Below are 23760 nucleotides of genomic sequence, written 5' to 3' on the forward strand. Positions count from 1 at the left end.
ACGGACCGCGAGATCGTGACCTGGCTGAAGTCGGACGCCTAACCGACTGCGCCACCCAGGCGCCCCAAAAAATGAAAAAAATTCTTAAAAGAACAAACAAGTAAATAAAAAGAAGCTCCCTTGACATAAATTCTACCTTTAAATGGATCTTTGGATGAGTTTTTTGTTACAATTGTCCTGGTACCCTGCTTCCTATTTAACTTGCTTTGGCTCCTCATACTAAAGAAAAGAAAAAGAAACCTCCAGAAGTGTGGTCTTGTTGAGTTCATTGACAAATTCTCTGCCTCCTTTGCTTCAGTTCATCCACCCAACCCCACACAACAAACACACACCCATGATAGCATTTCAGAACTATTTTTAGACATTAATTCTAATGAAAGCAGTAGCTTGCAGGAATCTCTATTAAGCTTCTCACAGAATTAGAGGAAATGAAAAAGAAGAAACAGTCTCATATCTGTGGAAGCTCAAAAAACTTCAGTTATGCTGACATGAAGAAATATTTCTTTATTTAGGTTTCAGTTAAGGAAAAGACTAGGCAGAGCAAGAGTGAAAAAAGACTTAGAGGGAAAGTATAAAGAGTAAAAGTAAAATTATGACAAATGTCCAGAAATGAAGAGAGATGGAACATGTAGCAACTTCTATGTTGAATGTTAATTCAACAAATGGTAAAAGTTTATTGTATTTTTAAATGTTTATTTATTTTGAGAGAGAGTGAGAGAGTGCACACACACAAGCGGGGGAGGAGCAGAGAGAGAGGGAGAGAGAGAATCCCAAGCCGACTCCTTGCTCAGTGCAGAGCCTGACACAGGGTTGATCTCACAAACCATGAGATCATGATCTGAGCTGATATCAAGAGTTGGATGCTTAACTGACTGTGCCGTCTGGGTGCCCCCATGGTAAAGTTTAATTCATGGAATGCGCTCTGCTGTTCAATTGGGCTGTGGTAATTAATTTAACAACTGTTAAAAAATGGTCCTCAACCTTTAAAAAAAATTTTTTTTTTTTACATTTATTTATTTTTGAGAGACAGACAGAGCACAAGTGGGGGAGGGGCAGAGAGAATGAGACACAATCCGAAGCAGACTCCAGGCTTCGAACTGTCAGCATGGAGCCTAATGCAGGGCTCAAACTCACAAACCGTGAGATCATGACCTGAGCCAAAGTCTGACACTTAACCGACTGAACCATCCAAGCGCCCCAACCTCAACATTTTGATCAGTAATTAGATATACTTATTAAATTTTCAGTTGTTTTACACATACTGAACGATCCACTGTTTTTATCTGACAGTGGCTGGTGCCTAATATCTCCTAATAAGGCCAGGTGAAATAAAGCTGAAGTATTGTTCCCTGAATCACGGATGAAATTTAACATAAATTGGTCTGTCTTGGACACCAACCAAACAGAGTACTTTCTAGAAATATCTCACATAATAACCAACTATTTTTTTTTAAGTTTGTTTGTTTGTTTAAGTAATCTCCACACCCAACGTGGGGCTTAAATTCATGACCCTGAGATCAAGAGTCACATGCTCTTCTGACTGAGCCAGCCAGGCACCCTAATCTACTTTTTTTAGCATGGATTGAGGAGTAGAATTACAACTAGGCATCACATCTTGATTTAAAGGGTAGTATAATTTAAATTTTATTTTCTGCCTTATTCCAAATTTCAGTTACCAAAGATAGCTCTGCTATGTGATACATGAAGGCAGTGAATTTGTAGAAAATAGTTAAAATACATCAATTAGTTCAGAACATTTTTACTAGGGAGTTCTTCATAATTTAGAATCACAGACTTTAAGGAAAGCGCCTAGGAGGGCATTTACCCCAATTTTCTGACACATTTCAGCTCATTGGTCAACTAGCCTATGCTACTGCTGCATGCCTCGCTAATGCATTAACCTGTTGCCACTGTGTAGTCCAGGGGCAAGTTGTGATCTTGGATCAGTACTTCAACATGATGAAATTCCTTGGACAAACATTTCTAAGATCCTTCTTGAATGAAATGAAGTGAGAGCAGTTTTCTCTTTTTTTTTCTTTTTTTTTTTTTTTTAGTGAGAGCAGTTTTCCAAACACTACAAGTTTGACAGTTCTAAAGTGTTTATTGGGCCATTTTATTGGGTCCTTTCTCTTGGCCTCAGTCTCCTTTGACCCAACTATAACCATAGTTTGGAGTTTCTGTTACTTATTTTTTCAGTATTTAGAATTCCTTTTTTAAAAATTATTTATTTATTTATTTATTTCAATGTTTCTTCATACTTGAGAGAGAGAGAGACAGAGCGCGAGCCGGGGAGGGGGGCAGAGAGAGAGACACACACACACAGAATCTGAAGCAGGCTCCAGGCTCTGAGTTGTCAGCACAGAGCCTGCCTGACACGGAACTCAAACTCACCAACTGTGAGATCATGACCTGAGCTGAAGTTGGATGCTTGACTGACTGAGCCACCCAAGTGCCCCAGGATTTAGAATTTCTAAAGGAAGGAAACAGGAAGCAGAACATAAGAAGATGGAGGAGAGCAGTATGAAGGAGATGAAAGAATTTAAGTGTAAAATGTATGAGGACAAAGTAATCAATTGAAAGATAAAGGAACTCCGTTTTTTTGTGCTCCTACTGTGTACAGTAATTAATTACTATGTAGTGCCAGGAGAAACTTGATTGTTGTAACTTGTGTACATTGGACAGCTAAACAAGTGAGAAAATGGCAACTTCATCAGGCCCCGGTAAATAGTATATTATAGTTAATATGCTTAATTAGATTCACCTCAGTAAGAACTATATCCCATTGAATATAGGTTCAATTACCTTTAAGTTTTGCTAGAGTAGGTGTTTGATGAGCCTTCCAGAGGTTTTTATTTGATTACTAACAACCCCAAGTTTCATTGGCTTATGCTACATTTCTTTTTCTTTTTTCTTTTTTTTAAGTTTATTTATTTTGAGACAGAGTGAGCATGTGCAAGTGGGGGAGGGTCAGAAAGAGGGACAGAGAGAGAATCCCAAGCAGGCCCCGCACTGAAAGCACAGAGCCCGAAGCGGGGTTGGAACCCACAAACTGTGAGATCATGACGTGAGCTGAAGTGGGACGCTTAACTGACCGAGACAAATGAGGCACCTCTCTTATGACACATTTCTCACTCAAGTTGCAAGTTAGGTGTGGCCCTGCTCCATGTGTCTCTGTCATTCTGCAGTTCAGGCTGAGGGAGGACTCCTTCAGTCTCATGGCAGGGGAAAAGAGCAATGAGAGAACTGTGTTCAATGACTCCTCAGTATAGAGGAGGATTCTGCTACTCAGAACTGAAATCACTACATTCTGTTGGCCATAGCAAGTCACAGTCCAATGCTGCCATAAACAGGCAGAGGAATTCTCTTCTTCCCATAGGCATCCAGTGTAAGTCACCTGGAAAGGGCAGGGAAGAATATTTCCTTAACTGGGGAGGGTGGGGTGGTGAACATTGGGAACAATAAGGCAATTTATCAATAGCAGTGTGTTGACACCAGTTTGCTAAATAAGCTTTTTTTCCAATAAACTATTAGATAACATGGTGAGTTTTTTCAAAATGCTTTTATGTACCTACTGTGTGCCAGACACATACTTTCTGTCTGCAGTTGACAAACTCTCCTTTTGATGACAAAATCGGATAGCGAAAAAGATAATCTGCAATAAAGAATATGAACAAAATACTATGGGAGCTACATGGATTCTACTGCACAGGGCTGCCCTGTGCATTGTGAATGGTTTATAGCAGGATACCTGGCCTCTACACACTACATGTCATCAGCACACCTCCTTTCTTGTGACGACCAAAAATGTCTCCAGACATTGACAATGTCTCCTGGGGAGAAAATATCTTGGGCTGAAAATCACCGTGTTAGAGGAACAAGGTGTTTAGTCAGGCTAGGGTGGAATGAGTGAGGAGGAAGTGGTAGAGAACTTCGAGAGGGGAGAGAGATCAGATCATGAAGGGACTTACAGGTCATGGCAAGGAGTAAAAACAGAAGCCATTGGAAGGTTTGATCAGAGAAGTGGCATTATTCAATTTGTAATCTAGGCAAGAAGTGATTGTGTGGTTTGCACTAGGGTGGGAGTACTAAGAAGTGGCCAGATTGTGGATGTATTTTCAAAATTGGATATATCTTGAAATCCTGTTTGATGCCAACAGGATTTGCATCACAGATGGAACATGAGAGAAAGAGGAGTTACTCAAGATTTCTGGCCTAAGCAACTGGTTAGATGAAGTTACCATTTATTGAAATGGGGTAGGTTTGGCAAAGATCACCAAAAGTTCAGGGGCACCTAGCTGGCTCACTTGGAAGTGTGTGTGACTCTTGATCTCAGGGTCATGAGTTTGAGTCCCATGTTGGGTGTAGAAAGTACTTAAATAAAACAAAAAAAAAAAGTGCAAATTTGGACTTAAATTAAAAATACTCCTTAGGTAAGTGGAGATTTTAAGACAGCGTTTAGCTTCAGGGGAGAGGATGGGTTGGAGATATGAATTTATTAGTTGTTAGGTGGTATTTATTTATTTATTTATTTAAATTTTTAAAATGTTTTGTTTCTTTTTGACAGACACACACACACACACACGCACACACACACAAACACACACACACACACACAGCATGAGCGGGGGAGGGGCAGAAAGCGAGGGAGACACAGAATCCAAAGAAGGCTCCAGACTCTGAGCTGTCAGCACAGGCCCAACGTGTGGTTCGAACTCACAGACTGAGAGATCATGACCTGAGCCGAAGTTGGACACTCAACCGACTGAGCCGCCAGGTGCTCCAAGTTGTTAGGTGGTATTTAAATCCATGGGACTGGATGTGATCGAATGAGAAGAGATTTAGTGCTGGGCCCCAGGCACACCAGTGTTCAGAGATGAAAAGAAGCCAACAGAGAAGACAGAGAACAAACATCCAGGACACAAAGGGTCCATCTGAAGATGGTTGTATTCAATAACTTTATTTATGCTTTATTATGCTAATATTTATCCTAAGAGAATAAATGAAATAGTACACAGAGATGAACATATTAGTTTATTGTGGTATTGCTTATGTTCATCAATTAAGTCCAGTTTAATGAAATTATTTTGACTATATAATGCAATGTTATCCTATGGGCAATAAAAGTGATATGTATCTGTACATGGGAACATGAAAAAAAAACTTAATGTTTATCTCATCTAAACAGTTTAGTCCCATTATAATAAAAAGATTTACATGCCTATTAAAGAATGAAAGGACATGTGTCAAGATGTTGATAGTACCTATGATTGGGTATGGGATAATAATATTTAGTTTCTTCATATTTTTCTATAGTTTTTACAATGAGTAATATTACTTTTATAAACAGAAAAGGGGCTACAACAGGAAGAAATCATTGAAAAATATTGCAAGTAGATAAAAAAAGCAATTGTACAAATATAAGGAAAAATTTGGTTTACGGGCAGGACATGTGGAATATTTTATATTATATTTATTTTATATTAAATATTTTATTCGGTTTTTTCAATACTTATTTATTTATTTATTTATTTATTTATTTTAGAGAGAGAAAGAGAGAACATATGAGCAGGGGAGAGGGGCAAGAGGAAGAGAGAGAGGGACAGGAAGAATTCTAGGCAGGCTCCATGCTCAGTGCGGAGCCTGACGTAGGGCTTGATCCCACAACCCTGGGATGATGACCTGAGCCAAAATCAAGAGTTGGATGCTTGAGCACAGAGTCACCCAGGTGCCCCAAGACTTAAATATTTTAATTAACTAGAGAGTGGCCAAATATTATGTGGCTACATTAATTGAAGTACGTTGTCCAGAACAAGAGAGATTATAATTTTATGCATTGTATGCTGTTAGACTATATTTCTAGGTGCCATGTTTTGTAAAAACATTGCTATTCTCTAGACAAGGCTTAATTTCTCCATCGGGTTCCTGTATAGAACTAAAACCATATTATATGAGGAGAAGGTAAAAAAAGTTCTGGATATTATGAGCCAAAGAAAAGTCAGTTACAAGAGAAACCAGACCTCCTACTTTCAAATATAGTGAAGCGTATGTTGAAGAAACGGGATGAAACCTATCTCAAGTGTTTCTCATAGCATCAGGCAAGGACCACCTATACCAGAATTACCTGGAGTGCATGTTAAAATAGTTGACTTCTGGCCCCAGCTCAGGCCTACAGAGATCAATCAGACCCTGCATTGGGCTCTGTGCTGACAGTGTGGTCTGCTTGGGATTCTCTCTGTCCCTTCTCTTCTCACTCTCTACCCCCGCCCCAAATAAATAAATAACATATAAACATTTAAAAAACACAAATAATAGAAACAGTATTTTACTGTATAGCTTCAAAAATTTTAATTATTTTACTTTATTACTTTAGTTATCTGACCTGTAAGATGTTCCAAAATGTATTTTTTGGTGTCTTTAATATTCCTCAAAATATCCAAATCTATAAAATATACATTATAAAATATATATTTATTAATTTGAAGAATGAAGCTAGACATTTTATTGGTTTGATTTGGCTTAGTTGGCAGTGAGGAATTACTTTGTCAATTATGTTAACATACAAAATATATATATTTTATACATTTATATATATGTGTGCGTATATATATATTTACACACGTACATACATAGAGCTCAAGTGTATATATGTATGTGTGTATATATATGTATGTATATCAAGTAATATATGTATGTGTGTGTATATATATATATATATATATACACACACATATAGAGCTCAAGCTTTCCTTGAGCTCTAAGGGTGGCCATGTGACAGAGTTCTAGGTAATGAGAAAGTAAAGTTAGCCAGAGGGGCTTCTGGAAAGTTTTTGCTTTCCTGATAAGAGGGGACAGCTGAGGGAACTGGTTCTTTGGTTGTTCTTCATGCCTAGAACTTATAATGCTAGAGGTATAGCAGTTATCTTTCCCCATAAAGAGCTACCATACTAAGGATTGATTTTATATTTGCAGTCCTGAGTTTTATTTTGAGCTTTAGATTCAAACTACTGCCTGGTCAACAACTCCTAGTTACCTCACAGGCACCTCAAACTGAGTGCTTCCAAAATAGTACTTGTCATTATTGATCCCATCTCCCTCTGGTCCTCCTTTAAGTGATCCCCAATGTGGTGAATGGCAGCATCATTTACCCAGTTGGGCAAATCTCTTATTTGGAGATAGCTCTGATACTTTCTCTCCCCATACCCATCAATCAAGTCTTGTTCTTTTCACCTCTAAAATGTTCTTAGAATGGACTCCCTTTTCTCCATTTCTTTGTTATCCTAGTCCAAGCTTATCATCATCTTTCTGGATTAATATTAATAACCCCCAGTTGTCCCTATCTTTAATCTACTCTCTACATATTAGTCTGAATATTTTAAACGATTTTTTTTTTTTAAATAGGCTTCATGCCCAGTGCAGAGTCCAGCACAAGGCTTGAACTCATGACCCTGAGGTCAAGACCTGAGCTGAGATCAAGAGTCAGATGCTTAACTGACCGGGGCACCCAGGTGCCCCATTAGTCTGAATATTTTATTTTATATCTTTATTTTTTAAATGTTTATTTATTAAAAAAAATTTTTTTTTAACGTTTATTTATTTTTGAGACAGAGAGAGACAGAGCATGAACAGGGGAGGGGCAGAGAGAGAGAGGGAGACACAGAATCTGAAACAGGCTCCAGGGTCTGAGCTGTCAGCACAGAGCCCGACGCGGGGCTCGAACTCACGGACTGTGAGATCATGACCTGAGCCGAAGTCGGACGCCTAACCAACCAAGCCACCCAGGAGCCCCTGTTTATTTATTTTTGACAGAGAGAGAACCACAGCATGACGGGGGGTGGGGGCGGGGCAGAGATGGAGGGAGACAGAGGATCCGAAGTGGGCTCTGCGCTGACAGTGGGGCTCAAACTCACCAACTTCGAGATCATGACCTGAGCTGAAGTCAGATGCTTAACCAATTGACCCACCCACGCACCTCTAGTCTGAATATTTTAATAAAAACCTGATTGTGTTTCTTACACACTTAAATGCTTTGTATTGCTTTTAGGATCTAGGCCAAAATCTTAACAATGTTTGCAGTACTCTGTTAAGTCTGGCATGGGCCTTCTCTCCCAACTATGTTCTAGTCATACTGGCTTTATTTCTGTTCCTAGAAAGAAGCAAGGAATTTTGTATCAGGAGTTTTGCATATGCTATTCTCTAGCTCTGCACATCACTTCTATTAGTTTTCTATTGCTGCTGAAACAAATTACCACAAATTTATGGCTTAAAACTAAATTTAACAAACATCATTTTACAGTTTTGTAAGTCAGTAGTCCAACATGGGTTTCATTGGGCTAAATCAAGATGTCAGCAGGGCTGGCTGGGTTCTTTTCTGGAGGCTGAAAGGGAGATTGTTTCCTTGTCTTTTCCATCTTCTGGAGACCACCCACATTTCTTGACTCAAGGCCCACTTCCCTTCATCTTCAAAGTCAGGAATGTTGCATCTCTCCAACATTTCATTTCATTTCAATTCATCATCTATCTTGAAAGGTAGAGAGAGAGAGAGAGAGAGAGAGAGATCACGAACTGGGGAGGGGCAGAGAGAGGCAGGGAGAGAGAAACCCAAACAGGCTCTGCACTGTCAGTGCAGAGCCTGACATGAGGCTCAATCCCACGAACCCGTGAGATCATGACTTGAGCCCTAATGAAGAGTCAGATGCTTAACCCACTGAGCCACCCAGGAGGCCCTCTCCAACCATTCTCATGTAGTCACAGTCACAGCTCCCTGTGCCCAAAGCTGGGAAAGGTTCTCTAATTTTAAAGTCTCATGTAAAAAATTGAGTCCACAGGAATAGAAAATAATCTGTCTCAAGGTCCTTATCTGGAAAGTCCCTTTTGCCACTTAAGGTACCATATTCACAAATTCTGGGGATTAGGACATAGGCATGTATGGGGGTTGGGGACATTATTTTAACTACCACACTATTTTTCATGACTGCATTTAGGCTACAAATACTTTATGGTGGCTTTAGAGTTTTGTATTTGTTAGATAACCAAATATCTTATGCAGCAACAAGTAGGCAGTTGCTAGCACCGATTCAGCAGCTCAGCAAAGCCACAAGGGACTCAGGCCTTTTCTTTTTCCACTCTGCCATTTTCGGTGCCTTGGCGTTTGCTTTTTGCTCACAGGTTTATTGTTTCAAGATGGCTGCTGTTCTCCAGATTTTCGTAACTATATTCAAGAAAGACAGAAGAGGGAAGAGGGGTGTACCAGATCCTGTCACAGTGCTCTGCCCATATCCTCTAGTTCTTATCACTTCAGCATACAGTTGGTGGCCAGACTTCCAACTGCTGGCACCTGCATTTCTATGCCTTCCTGGTTGAGCAAGGAAGCCTGCTTTGCTGCCTGCCCACAACCCCTCCCCTAACAACAATTAAAGAGAGTACATGTAAATACCCAGCTTCCTTGTCCCTTGGGTAGGAGGTTTTGTTTTTTGGGGTGGGTGGAGGGGGGTAGGGTAAGACGATTTTAAGGCACATGTTTTATATTGGTTTGCAGAATTTACCAGGGGGATTAGGCTTCAGTTACCTTTAGGATTAAGGGGCTTGATAATGAATCTTTTATTGGACACTTACTCTCCCATTTCCTATCTCATTCCTCCACTATCCTACCAATGTTTCTTGGATGCTAACAAAATAAAACTATTTTCACTTGTTATTTCAGGGCTTGCTTTGTGGGGAATCCAAACCAAGACAGACCATCATCATCTTTCCTCCTTCTTTCTTTAAAGCAGACAGTTGGTGCCATAGTGGCCAGTTCACAACTAGGAGGTGACAAACCAATGTGTGGAAGGTGAAATGGAAATAAACAACTTGGGTTCATAACCTTGAGCCACTGTACCAGTCCTGACTGGACTGTCTACTGCCATTCTTAATTTAAAAATTGTTTATTTGCAGTCCATGTCCCCATTACAAATAAACAGAAATAAAGTAATAATAAAGGTAAGAGCTGTGAAGGAAATGAACAGAGTATTATAGAATATTCTAGGGGAGGAGAGATATTTTTTGAGATGATGTCTAAGTTGAAACTGTGAGGACACAGCCATTTCAAAATTAAGACAGCATGTCCTAGGAATAAACAACTTTCACCAAGACCCAGAGCAGAAAAGATTTTATGTTTGAAAGCAGACCAGTGTGGCTGGAATGTAACAAGAATGAGGTTGGAAACCACAGAGGTTAGGGAAGGCTCAAATAGAATTTATTCTAAATGCAACAGGAATATTGAAGGGTTTTAGGTAGGGAAGTGTTATAATCCAATTTATTTATAAAAACAATCACTCTATCAAGTTAAGAACCAAACAGTAGTTTGCCGATCTTATGCACAAAGCATTGGGCTGGGTGCTGTGGAAAGAATAAAATAGCATACTTGCCTCTAATAATGTTCCTAAGTCCCACAAAACAGGGATAAGTGTGGGTGTGAGGGACAAGAGTAAATTCTGCGGTAACTCTGGCCTCTGACAGTAACAATCAGGCTTTAACGCCAAACTCCAGACAAAATCCTGTATTCAGTAATAACCAGAATGCTACGAAGGGCAAATAATTTCTATGGTAAGATTAGTTTTCCAAAGCTGTTTACGTGAGGCTGGTTTTCAGGTAAGGAGCTAGGAATATACTATGTATATATTACAAAACTCAAGAATTAAAAATTTCATAGATTGTATAATTTTACTGAAAGCATGATTCTACCACTAGATGGTGACATGTATACAAAGTATTGAAAACAATCTTAGCTGTTGAAGGTGTAGTCATTGCTGATTACTGGTCGGAAAATCCAGATTTATAAGGATTTAGGGGTATTTTAGCAGATTCTGCTTCATCATACTTTTAGAATGTACAACTTTCAAATACATTAAAATGTCTTGTTGATACGGATACTAAATCAGCACAGAAGAGTGAAGATTCTAGTTAGGAGGCAGACAACCTTGTTTTTCATGGTCTTTTATGCTTTTCTCTGTTAACAAGCAGTTGAAGTAGATAAAGGGTTGTTGGTAAACTATAGCCCATAGGCCAAATCTGGCCAGTTCCATTTCTGTACGGTTTGCAGGTTAAGAATGGCTTTCTATTTTTAAATAGTTGAAAATATGAAGAGAAAAATAGTATTTTGTGACACATGAAAACATGAATTTCAAATTTCAGTGTAAGTTAAATTTTACTGGAACACAGCCATACTTTTTCCACCACGTACTGTCTATAGCTGCTTTTGTTCTAACAGTTGAGTAGTTGTGATAAGGAAGTTGGCTTGTCTATAAAGCCGAAACTATTTACTATCTGGCTCTTTACAGAAAAAGTGTGTTGAGCATTTAAGTGGTGACTGAAGAGCAATGATCATTTATGACAACAATACTCTAGATTCTCAAAACATTTTATTATTTTATTTATTTTAGAGAGAATCTTAAGCAGGCTCCAAGTTCAGCACAGAGCCCAAAGCCGGGCTCAATCTCACGACCACAAGATCATGACCTGAGCTGCAATCAGGAGTTTCAGAGTAGGAGGCTTAACCGACCAAGCCACCCAGGCGCCCCTGTCCCCTTCTTTTATTAGGAATGGGCAATTCTTTCCAAAAGATCCACTCTGCAGATTTCTGCTCACGTTTCACTGGCAAGGACCCAAACATAGGTTCAGCCCTACCATGACTGTTTTAACCTGTAACAAGTACTCCTTGGGGCTTTCCTTCCAGAGACCAGAGTCTCTAGCTGCCACCTGAAAAACAGAACAAAATTTGGGTTTGGCAAGTTTCCTTGTGGGCAGGTAAAAAGGGTGGGTGGGAATGGATGCTGGCTGGTCCATGTCTGCTACGGATGCCAAAAGTCAACTGTGCAGAAACCTGAGTTTTACAGTAAAGATGGGAAGAAGGGGAGAGGATGGCAGAATCTCTCTACAGCTCGGAAATCTCACCTGCTCATATGGAGCAGTGTAAAACAGGTGGGCAGAAACTTTATAAGAACACTGGCAAGGTGGTCCTGGCATGGAACGACGGTGGGACCCAACCTCGACACAACCTTTAAACCAATTACTAGTCTTAATAGCTGCTTGGGTGACACAGTTATAAGATTACGTACACGCCCTTTCGGTCTCTTCAGTCACATCTCTATAAAACGTACTGGGTATGGAAATCAAGGAGGACGTATTAAGGGCTGGTGTGAGGAAAATTTTCCTAATGCTAGCTAGTTAACACTACCAACTTGAGCGGAGTGTCCCCTTTCCTTCCGGTTCTTCATTCTCCGTTTCCCATCTTAATACCCTGGCGATCTGCTCTTCGCAGAGAGGAATGTGCTATTTCAGGTGAAGAGTTGTAGAGTGGCAGGCAATTGGTGCGGGGCGCTCTCGCGTACAAGGGAGGCGATGCCATGTGAACGCTCCTCACTCCGCCATTTCTAGTCACGTCAAGGTGTCTTACTGCTCGAGGACGGATGAGCCTTACAGAATCGAGGGTAGCGATCGACACGCATGCAGGTTACGCCGCCCCTGGGCTGTTCCATTCTCACAAAGCCCCGCGGGGAGAGGGCCGTGTGCCCCAACTTGGGCTGCGGCGTCGCTTCGGCCCGGCTTCTCCGTGAACCCCCTGCCTCCCCCACCCCCCAAAAACCTGAGCGCTGGGAGGGAGGAATCGACATCAACCCCCCCACCCCCCTTCGTGGGCCCGGAGGAAAAATGGCGAACCGCAAGGGCGGGGAACAGGGCGGCGCGAGTGACCCGGCGCTCGCCGGGACCTCGCAGCCCGCGGAGTGGGCCGCTGTGGGCGACGCCGCGCAACCGCGAGCCGCTCGGTGCCTCCGCCATCTTCCCCTACTCACTCGGACTCCCCCCGCGGCCGCGCTGGCTTCGTGTTTCCCTTCCGGCCGCTGACAGAGATCCGGGCTGGGCGGGGTGGGCGAACGCGCCGAGGGGGTGGACCGAGGGCGGGGAGGCCAGACGGAAGAGGAAAGGGAGGGCGGCGAGCCGGCCGCGGCGGGGTGTGGAGCGTGCGGCGTGTGTGCGGAGGGAGAGGTGGGAGGGCGGGAGGCGAAGCGAGTGAAGGAGGCGGAGGAATGAGAGCGCGAGGCGTTTCTCGTCGGCTCCTTCGCTCGGGCGGAAAGAGCCGAGCGCAGCCCGAACGCTCTATTAAAATGGCGGCGGCGTCAGCGGTGGCCGCGGCGTCTGGTCGGTGAAGTGACTCTGCTGCTTCTCTCCCCACCCGCCCCCTCCCTCCCTCTCCCCTCCCCCCGTCCTTCCCCCCCTTCCCCGCCGCCGGCGCCTCCGCGCCCCTCCGGCCTGCGCACCTCCCCTCGCCCCCCTCCTCTCCCCCGCCCGCTCCGGGGACCGCCGGCCCCCTCCCCCATACTCCTGCTCTCCGCCCCGTCCCCGCCGCCGCCCGCCCTCGTCGCCTCCCCGCCCCGCCGGCCGGCCGGCCCCCTCCTCCGCCTCTCTCCCCTCCCCCCCGCCGGTCGGGATCAGTCACTGCGATCCGAAGCGGGGGAGGGGGGGGGCGGCGGCCGAACGATGTGCGAGAACTGCGCAGACCTGGTGGAGGTGTTAAATGAAAGTAAGTAGCCGCGGCGGCGGCCTGTGGGGGTGCACGGTTTGGGGGCCCCGCGCAGCTCCCCGGGCTGCCGCGGCCTGCGGGAGGCGACGGCCGAGCCAGGCGGCGTGCCGGCCTAGCGCCCCGGGAAGGTGCGCGGTGGCGCGGCCGCCGCGGCGCCTCGGGCCCAACCCGGCCCGGTTACCTGGGCGCTCGAGAGGGGGCCGCCCCGGAGCTTTGGCCAGGCAAGGCCTGAGCGGTCTCACCTCTCGGAAAGTTTCCTCATTACAGGTGTCAATTAACGAAGGCACTAATGAGCCTTCGCCTCCCTCGCCCTGCCGGGAAGGTGAGGGGAGGTGGGGTCCGAGGACGAAGCTTTCCTCCGCAGTCCGAACCTTTCGGCCCTCCGGCCGCCCTCTTTAAATTTCAGCGTGCTGCCGAGGCTTCTCTTACCTGCTAATTTTCATTAAACTCCCTGGGAGGAGGTTGGTGGTTTTCCTCTCCCTTGGGGGTGTGTGGGTGTATGAAACCCTTCTACCGGCCCTGAAATAGCTGAAAATGAACTGTAATAGTCATGATTGGAACCTTCATACCTATTTTGTAAAAAATTAATGATGGTTCTTCTTCGTGTACCGTTCGTCATTTTAATGGTAAATTTTATTATATTAAGGAGAGCACTGTACTACAGATACCATCCCGGGATAGTCATGGCCTGTCTCCTGGAATGAAAGGCCTATTCCTTCTACTTTTGATTGTTAAAGAGCGTACCCTGATCTTTTCTAGCCAGATTCTTATATTTATTTTATTTCCGACCCTTGTAAGATAGTATTTGAGGCTAAAGAAACAAGCTGTATTGCAGATTAACTACTTCTGGGCCCAAAGGCCTAGTTGGACGAGGTGCATTAGATAAGATTAATTTACAAAAACTTGAATGTTGAGAAAATGCTCATGTAAAGAACTGCTTATGTGGGTTTTGGATTTCTGTTCTGATATTTCCGAAGATTTCCAAACTACCTCTTTTCTAATACGATTCTTTAAAACAATGGTTTTAAAAAATGTTTGTGTTTGAATTTTACTTTATTTATGTGCTTGAATTTCACTTTATTAACCAAATGCAATAAGAAAAGTGTTAGAGTTCTAGTTTACTTTCAACTGGGCATTTATTTTCTGACAGGTGGAAGCAGGTTTTGCACATACTCAAACTGTGCTTTCCAATATTTGTGTTACTGTAAATTTTCCTAGAATTTTAAGGTTGTTTTGAGATACTTTTGGTGCAGGTGATTTATGATATGATGATTACATAAGTCTTTAGTACTTATTTCAGTAAACTGTATTTTATATCCCAAACATAAGTTGTGTGGTTATTGTTATAGTAAATTGGGAAGAGCATTATCTTTGCTGTCTAGTAAAAGAAAAAAGTGCTTTTAATAATGTTTTGGTGTTTTAAAAGTTAACTAGGAAAACCAACTTTAAACATAGTATCTAAAGAAACTAAAGTCTGTTAATCTTTATTACATTGTGAAAAGAGGCATCATGATAGTTGTTATTGAAAATTATTTGGGAAACCCCTAGAACTTTGCTTAGGAGCACTCAAAAATGCGATGGATTTATGGAAACTTAGAAATGTAGAGAATCTTGAAGTAGAATTTAACTTTTATTACCTTTAGGTATATACAGTTAGTAGAACCAGGTTTGTATAAGCCAGTGGTCTCTAAAAATACTTAAGACGACTTCTTAATATTTCCTCTATTTATTTTTTTTTTATTGTAGAGAGAAAGAAAGTGCCCACACATGTGGGTGTGGGGGCGAGGGACAGGGAGAGAGCGAGAGAATCCCAAGCCACTCAACGCGGGCTCAATCTCCTGACCCTGGGGTTATAACTGGAGCTGAAATCAGGTTGGCCACTCAGCCAACTGAGCCACCCAGGAGCCCCTCTTAATATTTCCTTAAAAGCTCAGTTTAAAAATTTGCCTCCTGAACACTAATCTCACAATGAAGCTTCCTTTTTTTATTTTTTTAAAATTATTTCAGCAATTTTATTTGTAGGTTATACCAAACTATTACAAGTTGCTTTTTTTCCCTTGTAGTTTTAAAATTGTTTTCATTTTTCTTTTGTGTTGTATCCCAAACATAAGATGTTTAAGTTTCTTAAGAACAGAGGGTATTACTTTATCTCATTATAGTAATAACATTTATCCATGACTGGATAGGAACATGATGGTTGGACCTTGATAAAACTTGTTGAATTGAAGTAGGTTATATGTCTTTCTTGTAATCTTGCTCACAATAATTATTAAGTCTGTCCTTTTATTCCCCTAGAGGTTGTGCAAAGATGAGCATCAATTCATCTTTGATTAGATATTCAGAACTAAAGTCCCCAAATAATGTGCTCAGAATTCATCTCTCAGTATATCTCCCCATAAGAGTTTAACCATGACAAGAAAGAAAATGATGTATGTGATGTGTTTCAAGTTGATTTTGAAAAAGAATTATTTAAAAGATACTAAAAACCTATTTCTTGTCAGATTTAAAAATACTGATGAAACTGAAAAGTCTGCCTGGACATATCAGTGTAATATAAAAATTTAGTGTTTTAAATGAAAGGGTAGATAAAATGTGGATTGTATTGTTTTGTATCTTGATGTGCAGAGAGATTTTAATAATGGTAGGGACTTCGTATGAAATGTTTACTTAAAAATCTGGCAGAATGTAATTTAGCTAAAATAAAAATTGGTAACAAAAGGTTGTAAATAGTTTCCTTTTGTCATCAGTTTTTGATGAGAGAATTAACATTACCATTTATATCTCTTGTGCTGGGAATCTGAAGTTGTAAACTCTCCCCATGGAAACATACAGGTACACAGACACAATTTTTCATGCACTGTGAGGACTAATTGAAACCTGTCCATGGAACCAGGCTAAGAACCCCATAATAAGGATCCTCACATCCCCTTTTATTTTATTTTTTTATACATTTTTTTTCTTTTTTTTAACGTTTATTTTTGAGACAGAGAGAGACAGAGCATGAACAGGGGAGGGTCAGAGACAGAGGGAGACACAGAATCTGAAACAGGCTCCAGGCTCTGAGCTGTCAGCACAGAGCCCGACGCGGGGCTCGAACACACGGACTGTGACATCATGACCTGAGCTGAAGTCGGGCACTTAACCGACTGAGCCACCCAGGCACCCCTCTCACATCCCCTTTTAAAATACGATCTTGATAGATATCCTAAAACTTAAAATGACATTTCAAAATAATGTTTGGCTTTAATGTTAGAATAAGCAATCCCAGCACTACTAACATGCTTGAATTTCTCTTTCCCTTCAGTGCTTTGTTTTTAAAAAGACATTTTCAAGGCTTGGGATGTATTAATTTGGCTACTATCAGTTTGTGGGTTCACATTCAGTTTAGGAAATAATTTTCAGTTTTTAATCCTGTGCTTGTTTGGCTGAATTTGTATATTTGCTGCTTTTCTAGATTTTTTGTGAACCACTTTAACTCCAGAGCATTTCTGGATGTTGATGAGAAGTTGGAGGCCTGAATTTATGTTTTGGACCATCATCATAGCTAGTTCACTAGTAAATTGAGGTCATTATTTGCCTTGGTAAGGTAAATTTCTTTGAGAGAAGAGTGAGAATGGCTTAAAAATTTTTTCTTAATGTTTATTTATTTATTTAAAAAAAATTTTTTTTTCAACGTTTTTATTTATTTTTGGGACAGAGAGAGAGCATGAACGGGGGAGGGGCAGAGAGAGAGGGAGACACAGAATCGGAAACAGGCTCCAGGCTCTGAGCCATCAGCCCAGAGCCTGACGCGGGGCTCGAACTCCCGGACCGCGAGATCGTGACCTGGTTGAAGTCGGACGCTCAACCGACTGCGCCACCCAGGCGCCCCAATGTTTATTTATTTTTGAGAGAGAGAGAGCAAGCAAGCAAGCAGGGATGGGGCAGAGAGAGAGGGAGATACATAATCTGAAGCAGGCTCCAGGCTCTGAGCTGTCAGCACAGAGCCTGATGCGGGGCTTGAACTCATGAACCGTGAGATCATGACCTGAACAGAAATTGGACTCAAAGCCACCCAGGCGCCCCGAAAATGGTTTTAAATATAGATGTTATTCTGTGTGTGTGTTTAGTAAATTACAGTTTACCAAATGTAGCAGTTAAGTAGACAATTTATTTGCCCCCCTCCTTAGCCTTGGAGATAGGCAGGAGCAAGCATTGGTACCTAAGTTTTAGAAGCAAAGAAATTGAATCTCTGAAAGGCTAAGTGGTTTGCCAGATAAAGGTCACCTGTTACTTGCTTAGTTAGTAGCCCTATCTAAGCTTGAACTCAAGATACTGTGATAACAGTATTTGCAGAATAATTCTGTTTGTATTATTTTTAAAGCAGAATACTTTATTGAGCAGTTTGTGTTGAGTACTTTATCAATTCTTTGAGGTAGGTACTCACTCTATCACCCCTTTCAGATAAGAGAACCTAGATTTAGAGTTTACATAATTTGCTCAGAGTCACATGGCTGTATTTGGTGGAGCCAGGATTTGAACAGGACTTAATCTCAGGTCAGGCTGAAAAAGCCCATGTTCTTAACAGTTATGCTATGCTGTGGAAACTTTGTGATGATCTATTTGAATGGAAGACATTATTATGTTTAACTGACAATAAAAAATTAGTGTATATTTATGTATTTTAACAATTTCAGGCATGATGTTACTGTAGTTGTGGTAAGATTTTAAAAGTGGTGGTCCTGTGGTGCCTGGGTGGCTCAGTCGGTTGAGCCTCTGACTTCGGCTCAGGTCATGATCTCAAGCTTGTGAGTTTGAGTCTTGCGTTGGGCTCTGTGCTCACAGCACGTAGCCTGGAGCCTGCTTCGGATTCTGTGTCTCCCTCTCTCTCTGCTCTTTCCCCACTTGCATTCTGTCTCCGTCTCTCTCAAAAATAAACAAACATTAAAAAATAAAAGTGGTGGTCCTTATGTAGCTGAATGGAATCTAAATGTTGTCTGTCAGCAGGGAGCCCTTTAGTAAACCATACATTTCTAGAGTTTTTTTTTATATCATAAGTATATGAGTGCTAAATAGTTAAATCATTAGTAACATAATATTTTTTGGTTGACCTAGTAATTCTAAAATTTGAACTGATTCTTAAAATTGGAAATTGGATTTTGCTATAGTATGAAGTCCCAGATTATGAATTTTTATTTGATGATCTAGCTAAGTCTATATCCTCTTAAACCAATTAATGTTTGAAGTAGTGTTCGTGATTTCAATTCACATATTTTTCTAATATAACTTAGAAACCATAAAGCACTACAAACGTGGAGGATGTTACGTAGGTTTTCTGCATTGTCAATAACTGTTAATAATTAGCTTTAGCACTCTTCGTGAAACATGTTAATGTTACTTGTATGTTTAATGATAGTACCTGTATATCTGATTTCAAAGTATTTGTAATGTGTTGTGTATTATTAAGAATTTTTATATTATCAGAAAGAGAAAGAAACTTTCCAATCATAGCTTGACCAAGATGTGACATAATCTAGCTAAATGGGTTGGCCTACCTTCTTCTCTCTTTAATTTTTTTGTAATTATGAAGGTTGCATATTCTCATTGTAGACATACTGAAAACTGTAAATCTCATCATCCAGTGATGATTCCTGTTGATGATCACCTTGAAATACTTTTTGGTACACATTTATTTTTGGTACACATTTTTAAAATGTTTATTTATTTGTATTGAGAGCGAGCAAGGGAGGTGCAGAGACAGGGAGAGAGAGAGCATATCCTAAGCAGGATCTGTGCCGTCTGCACAGAGCCCAGTGCAGGGCTCAAACCCCTGAACTGTGAGATCATGATGAGCTGAAACCAAGAGTCAGACGCTTACCTGACTGAGCCACCCAGGTGCCTCTACACATTTACGTTTAAAAAAAATTTTTTTTTAAAGTTTATTTTTGAGACAATGTGAGAGACAGAGTGCAAGCAGTGGAGGGGCAGATGGAGGGAGACACAGAATCTGAAGTGGGCTCCAGGCTCCGAGCTGTCAACCCAGAGCCTGACGCGGGGCTTGAACTCACAAACTGCGAGATCATGACCTGAGCCGAAGTCGGACGCTTAGCCGACTGAGCCACCCGGCGCCCCCGCATTTACATTTTTAAGAATGAGATAAATGTAGTTCAATATGTAGCTTGTTTCACCTAATGTTTTATTTGATTGTTTCCTTTATTAACTCTTTTGAAAATACATTTTTTGTCTGTATGGTATTTCATTTTGTATTAGATTTAACTTCGCATTCTTATATGTTTTCAGTTCTTTTATATTATAAAGCTGCAAATGAACATCCTGTACATAAATTTTTAATAACATTTTTTTTAGATAGATTGCAGAAGTGATCACTGTCAAAAATATAAGCATACTTTTGTTTATATTGTCTATTTGCCTTTTCAGAAAGGATGTATTGATTTCCACTCTTCAGTATGGGCACTTGTACTGAATATTATCCTTGAAAAAGTGTTATTTTGGCAAAAATTGTAATAGCCAAATACTAGTAAGTTTAAACACTAATGGATGCCTGGGTGGCTTAGTCAGTTGAGCGTCTGACTATAGCTCAGGTCATGACCTCATGGTTCGTGGGTTCGAGCCCTGTGTGGGCGTGGGGCTCCGTGCTGACAACTCAGAGCCTGGAGCCTGCTTCAGATTCTGTGTCTCCCTCTCTCTCTCTCTCTGCCCCTCTCCCTCTCATTCTCTCTCCCTCTTCCCCCGCTCCCCCCCCCCCCCACCTCCCTCCCTCTCCCTCCGTCTCCCTCTGTCTCACACACACACACACACAAATGAACATTAAAAAAATTTTTTTTTTCGGGGCGCCTGGGTGGCGCAGTCGGTTAAGCGTCCGACTTCAGCCAGGTCACGATCTCGCGGTCCGTGAGTTCGAGCCCCGCATCAGGCTCTGGGCTGATGGCTCAGAGCCTGGAGCCTGTTTCTGATTCTGTGTCTCCCTCTCTCTCTGCTCCTCCCCCGTTCATGCTCTGTCTCTCTCTGTCCCAAAAATAAATAAACGTTGAAAAAAAAAATTAAAAAAAAAATTTTTTTTTCAAAAATAAAATTATAGAAAAACATTTTTATTGGCTATTTGCATTTTTTAATACATTGCCTGTGTTTTCTCATTTTTCAGGTTTTAATATTTTGTGTTATTACCTGATAACGAGTTTGGTCACTTATTAACAATAGCAACCCTTGGTCATGTTCACCACATATATTTTTTTCCAGCCCCCCCCTTTATTTATTTATTTACTTAACTTATTTTTGATATAGTGAGAGTGGGGGTGCGGCAAGGAGAGAGAATCCCAGGCAGGCTCTGTGTTGTCATTGCAGAGCCCAACGTGGGGCTTGATCTCACAAACCATGACATCATGACTTGAGCCAGAATACAAGAGTCAGATGCTTAACTGACTGAACCACCTAGGCACCCCCCCCCCGCCCTTTTTAAAAGTAATCTCTACACCCAGTGTGGGGCTTGAACTCATGACCCTGAGATCAAGAGTTGGATGCTCTACTGACTGAGCCAGCCAGGTACTCCTTTGCTGCTTTTTTGTGTGCTTTTTCATTTTTGTGTTTTTAATTATAGATCTTTAAAAAATGTTTTATGTTACAGCTTCTTCTGCAGAGTTGCCTAAAACAATATATGATTATCACATTATCTGCTTAAACTGTTGTAGATCTTCATTGCTTGAAGAAACTAACTTCTTAGCGTGACATATATCATGCATGGCACAATTTGGCCGAAACTCCTCTTCCTAGCTTCACTTCTCACTTTTTTGGTGAGGCCTACTTTCTTTTTTTTTTTTTTTTAATGTTTATTTATTTTGAGAGAGAGGGAGAGACAGAATCCCAAGCAGGCTCTGACTGTCAGTGCAGAGTTCATTGCAGGGCTCGATCCTAGAAGTGGTGAGATCATGACCTGAGATCAAGAGTTGGACACTTACCTGACTGAGCCACCCAGGTGCCTCTTGGTGAGGCATTGAACCTTTCCCAGCCTCTCTTAAAATGACTTATATCCTTTAGATTAAGAACTTAGGTAATAGTCCCTTTTCCTTTTTTTTTCTTATTAAGTTTACTTATCTTGAGAGAGAGAGAGCACGCGTGCACATGTGCACAAGTAGGGAAGGAACAGAGAGAGAAGGGGGTAGAGAGAGAAAGCCCCAAGCAGCCTCCGTACGGTCAGCACAAAGCCCAAGATGGGGTTCAAACTCATGAAATGAATTCTGAGATCATGACCTGAGCGGAAATCAAGAGTGGGATGCTTCACTGACTTAGCTACCCAGGCGCCCCTTTTTCTTTCTTTCTTTTTTTTTTAAATGAGAATTTCATTTTAATTTTTTTTTTTAATTTACATCCAAATTAGCATATAGTGCAACAATGATTTCAGGAGTAGATTCCTTAGTGCCCCTTACCCATTTAGCCAGTCCCCCCTCCCACAACCTCTCCAGTAACCCTCAGTTTGTTCTCCATATTTATGAGTCTCTTCTGTTTTGTCCCCCTCCTGTTTTTATATTTTTGTTTCCCTTCCCTTATGTTCATCTGTTTTGTGTCTTAAAGTCCTCATATAAGTGAAGTCATATGATTTTTGTCTTTTTCTGACTAATTTCACTTAGCATAATCCCCTCCAGTTCCATCCACGTAGTTGCAAATGGCAAGATTTCATTCTTTTTGATTGCCGAGCAATACTTCATTTTGTGTGTGTATATATATATATACCACATCTTCTTTATCCATTCATCCATCGATGGACATTTGGGCTCTTTACATACTTTGGCTATTGTTGATAGTGCTGCTATAAACATGGGGGTGCATGTGTCCCTTCGAAACAGCACACCTGTATCCCTTGGATAAATGCCTAGTAGTGCAATTGCTGGGTCGTAGGGTAGTTCTCTTTTTAGTTTTTTGAGGAACCTCCATACTGTTTTCCAGAGTGTCTGCACCAGCTTGCATTTCCAGCCCCCCCTTTTTTTTAAAATTAACAACAGCTTTCCTTCCTGAATGATGAACTCCTTATAGTCAGGGCCCATGTTTTCTTCTTTTCCGAGTCCCTCCTATAGTGCCTTGTACAGACTAGGTGCTTAGTAAACATTTTAGTTCATGCAGGGTTTTTGTAGAAGAAGAATGTGATTGCCTAGTTAAATCAGTATTCTTAGGCCTATAGTCAGTAGTGATTTATTTATTTTTTAAACTAAGCTCTACACTTTTCGTGGGGCTTGAAATTACAGCCCCAAGATCAAGAGTTCCATGCTTCACTGACTTGAGCCAGCCAGGTGTCCCTAGTCAGTAGTGATTTAGATATGAGAGTTTCTGGCTGAAGTATGCTGTAGGTGAGGATTATTATCATATATACTGCTTTAAATTATCTTTTTTTGTGAATTACTAGGTATATGCTTATAAAAAATATCTACCCTAAGCAACTGTTTTCTAAATTAATATGCATTGTAGAAAGGCAGAAATTAGTTGTTTTTATGTAGGTGGTGAGACTTGTGACTGTGGCATGAAATTTAAATTACTTTTATTTAGGAGTTTATATATGAGGAAAACATTGGGCTTTTTATCTTTCATGTGATTAACACCTGTTAATGATATTTTCCTCTCAAATTCCATAGAAATTAAAAACTATCTCCAAAGGTGTTAGTTGAGAATTAATGTAGTATAAACCGGGCATCTTCTTGCATTTCCCTTACTGTGGTTGAAGACTGGGTATTCTTCCTATCCTGGCTATAACCTTTTCCAGAAAAGTTAAGTTGCTTATATTCTCTGGAAGAACTTAAGCCAGCCCTCCCCCCCCCCCCCCCCCCCCCCCCCCCCGTTGCTAGCTATTGCTGATTGGATTCCAGATAGACTCCTGACCTGATGTTGATCAATCAGATTTTTCTTGTCAGAATGTTTGAACTAAAGAGTGAGGTAGCTGTGAGCAGCTGAACTAGAGTGGGTGCTTTTGCAAGCTGATGGGTAGGAGCAGAAAAGTTGAGGAAGTAGAGACTGCTGTTTGCAGAAGAGAATTGGGGCAATCTGTGGAAATTGTTGACACCGAAGCTCCATAAAGAGATGGAAAATAATTCCGAGGCTAGAGCTCCTTTTGAACTGTCTCCCTTATACATATCATTTGAGTTAATGTTCAAGCAAAAGAGTTTTGATTCTAGTATTGTACCTTGATGACCTCTCCTTGTTGGAGCATATACCTAGTGATT

General features: G+C 41.3%; 1 protein-coding gene and 1 long non-coding RNA gene across 6 annotated transcripts in view; one reads left to right on the forward strand and one right to left on the reverse strand.

The window, feature by feature from the left end:
• Positions 1-8110: 8110 nt before the first annotated feature.
• LOC147582496 (uncharacterized) lies at positions 8111-13335 on the reverse strand. Of its 2 annotated transcripts, none has more exons than XR_015249199.1 (2): positions 12831-13335; positions 8111-8514 (listed from the first exon to the last, which is right to left on the reverse strand). It is a non-coding gene; the product is annotated as an uncharacterized LOC147582496 (long non-coding RNA). The 2 variants fall into 2 exon arrangements; XR_015249198.1 differs by lacking the exon at positions 8111-8514 and adding an exon at positions 11167-11736.
• Positions 12432-23760, forward strand: part of USP34 (ubiquitin specific peptidase 34) — a 254684-nt gene continuing 243355 nt past the window's right edge. The window contains exon 1 of one of the 4 annotated variants that reach the window (XM_086701030.1): positions 12432-12489. In XM_086701030.1, coding sequence (XP_086557156.1) covers positions 12447-12489 — 43 coding nt within the window. In that variant the 5' untranslated portion in view covers positions 12432-12446. Of the gene's footprint in view, positions 12490-12979; positions 13559-23760 lie in introns of those variants that run through there. The other 3 variants (XR_015249197.1, XM_086701029.1, XM_025932470.2) reach the window with 3 other exon arrangements.

The sequence above is a fragment of the Puma concolor genome, chromosome A3 (genome assembly GCF_028749965.1).
Source record: "Puma concolor isolate L17-30 chromosome A3, mPumCon1.1.hap2, whole genome shotgun sequence".
In the NCBI taxonomy this organism is placed as follows: Eukaryota; Metazoa; Chordata; class Mammalia; order Carnivora; family Felidae; genus Puma; species Puma concolor.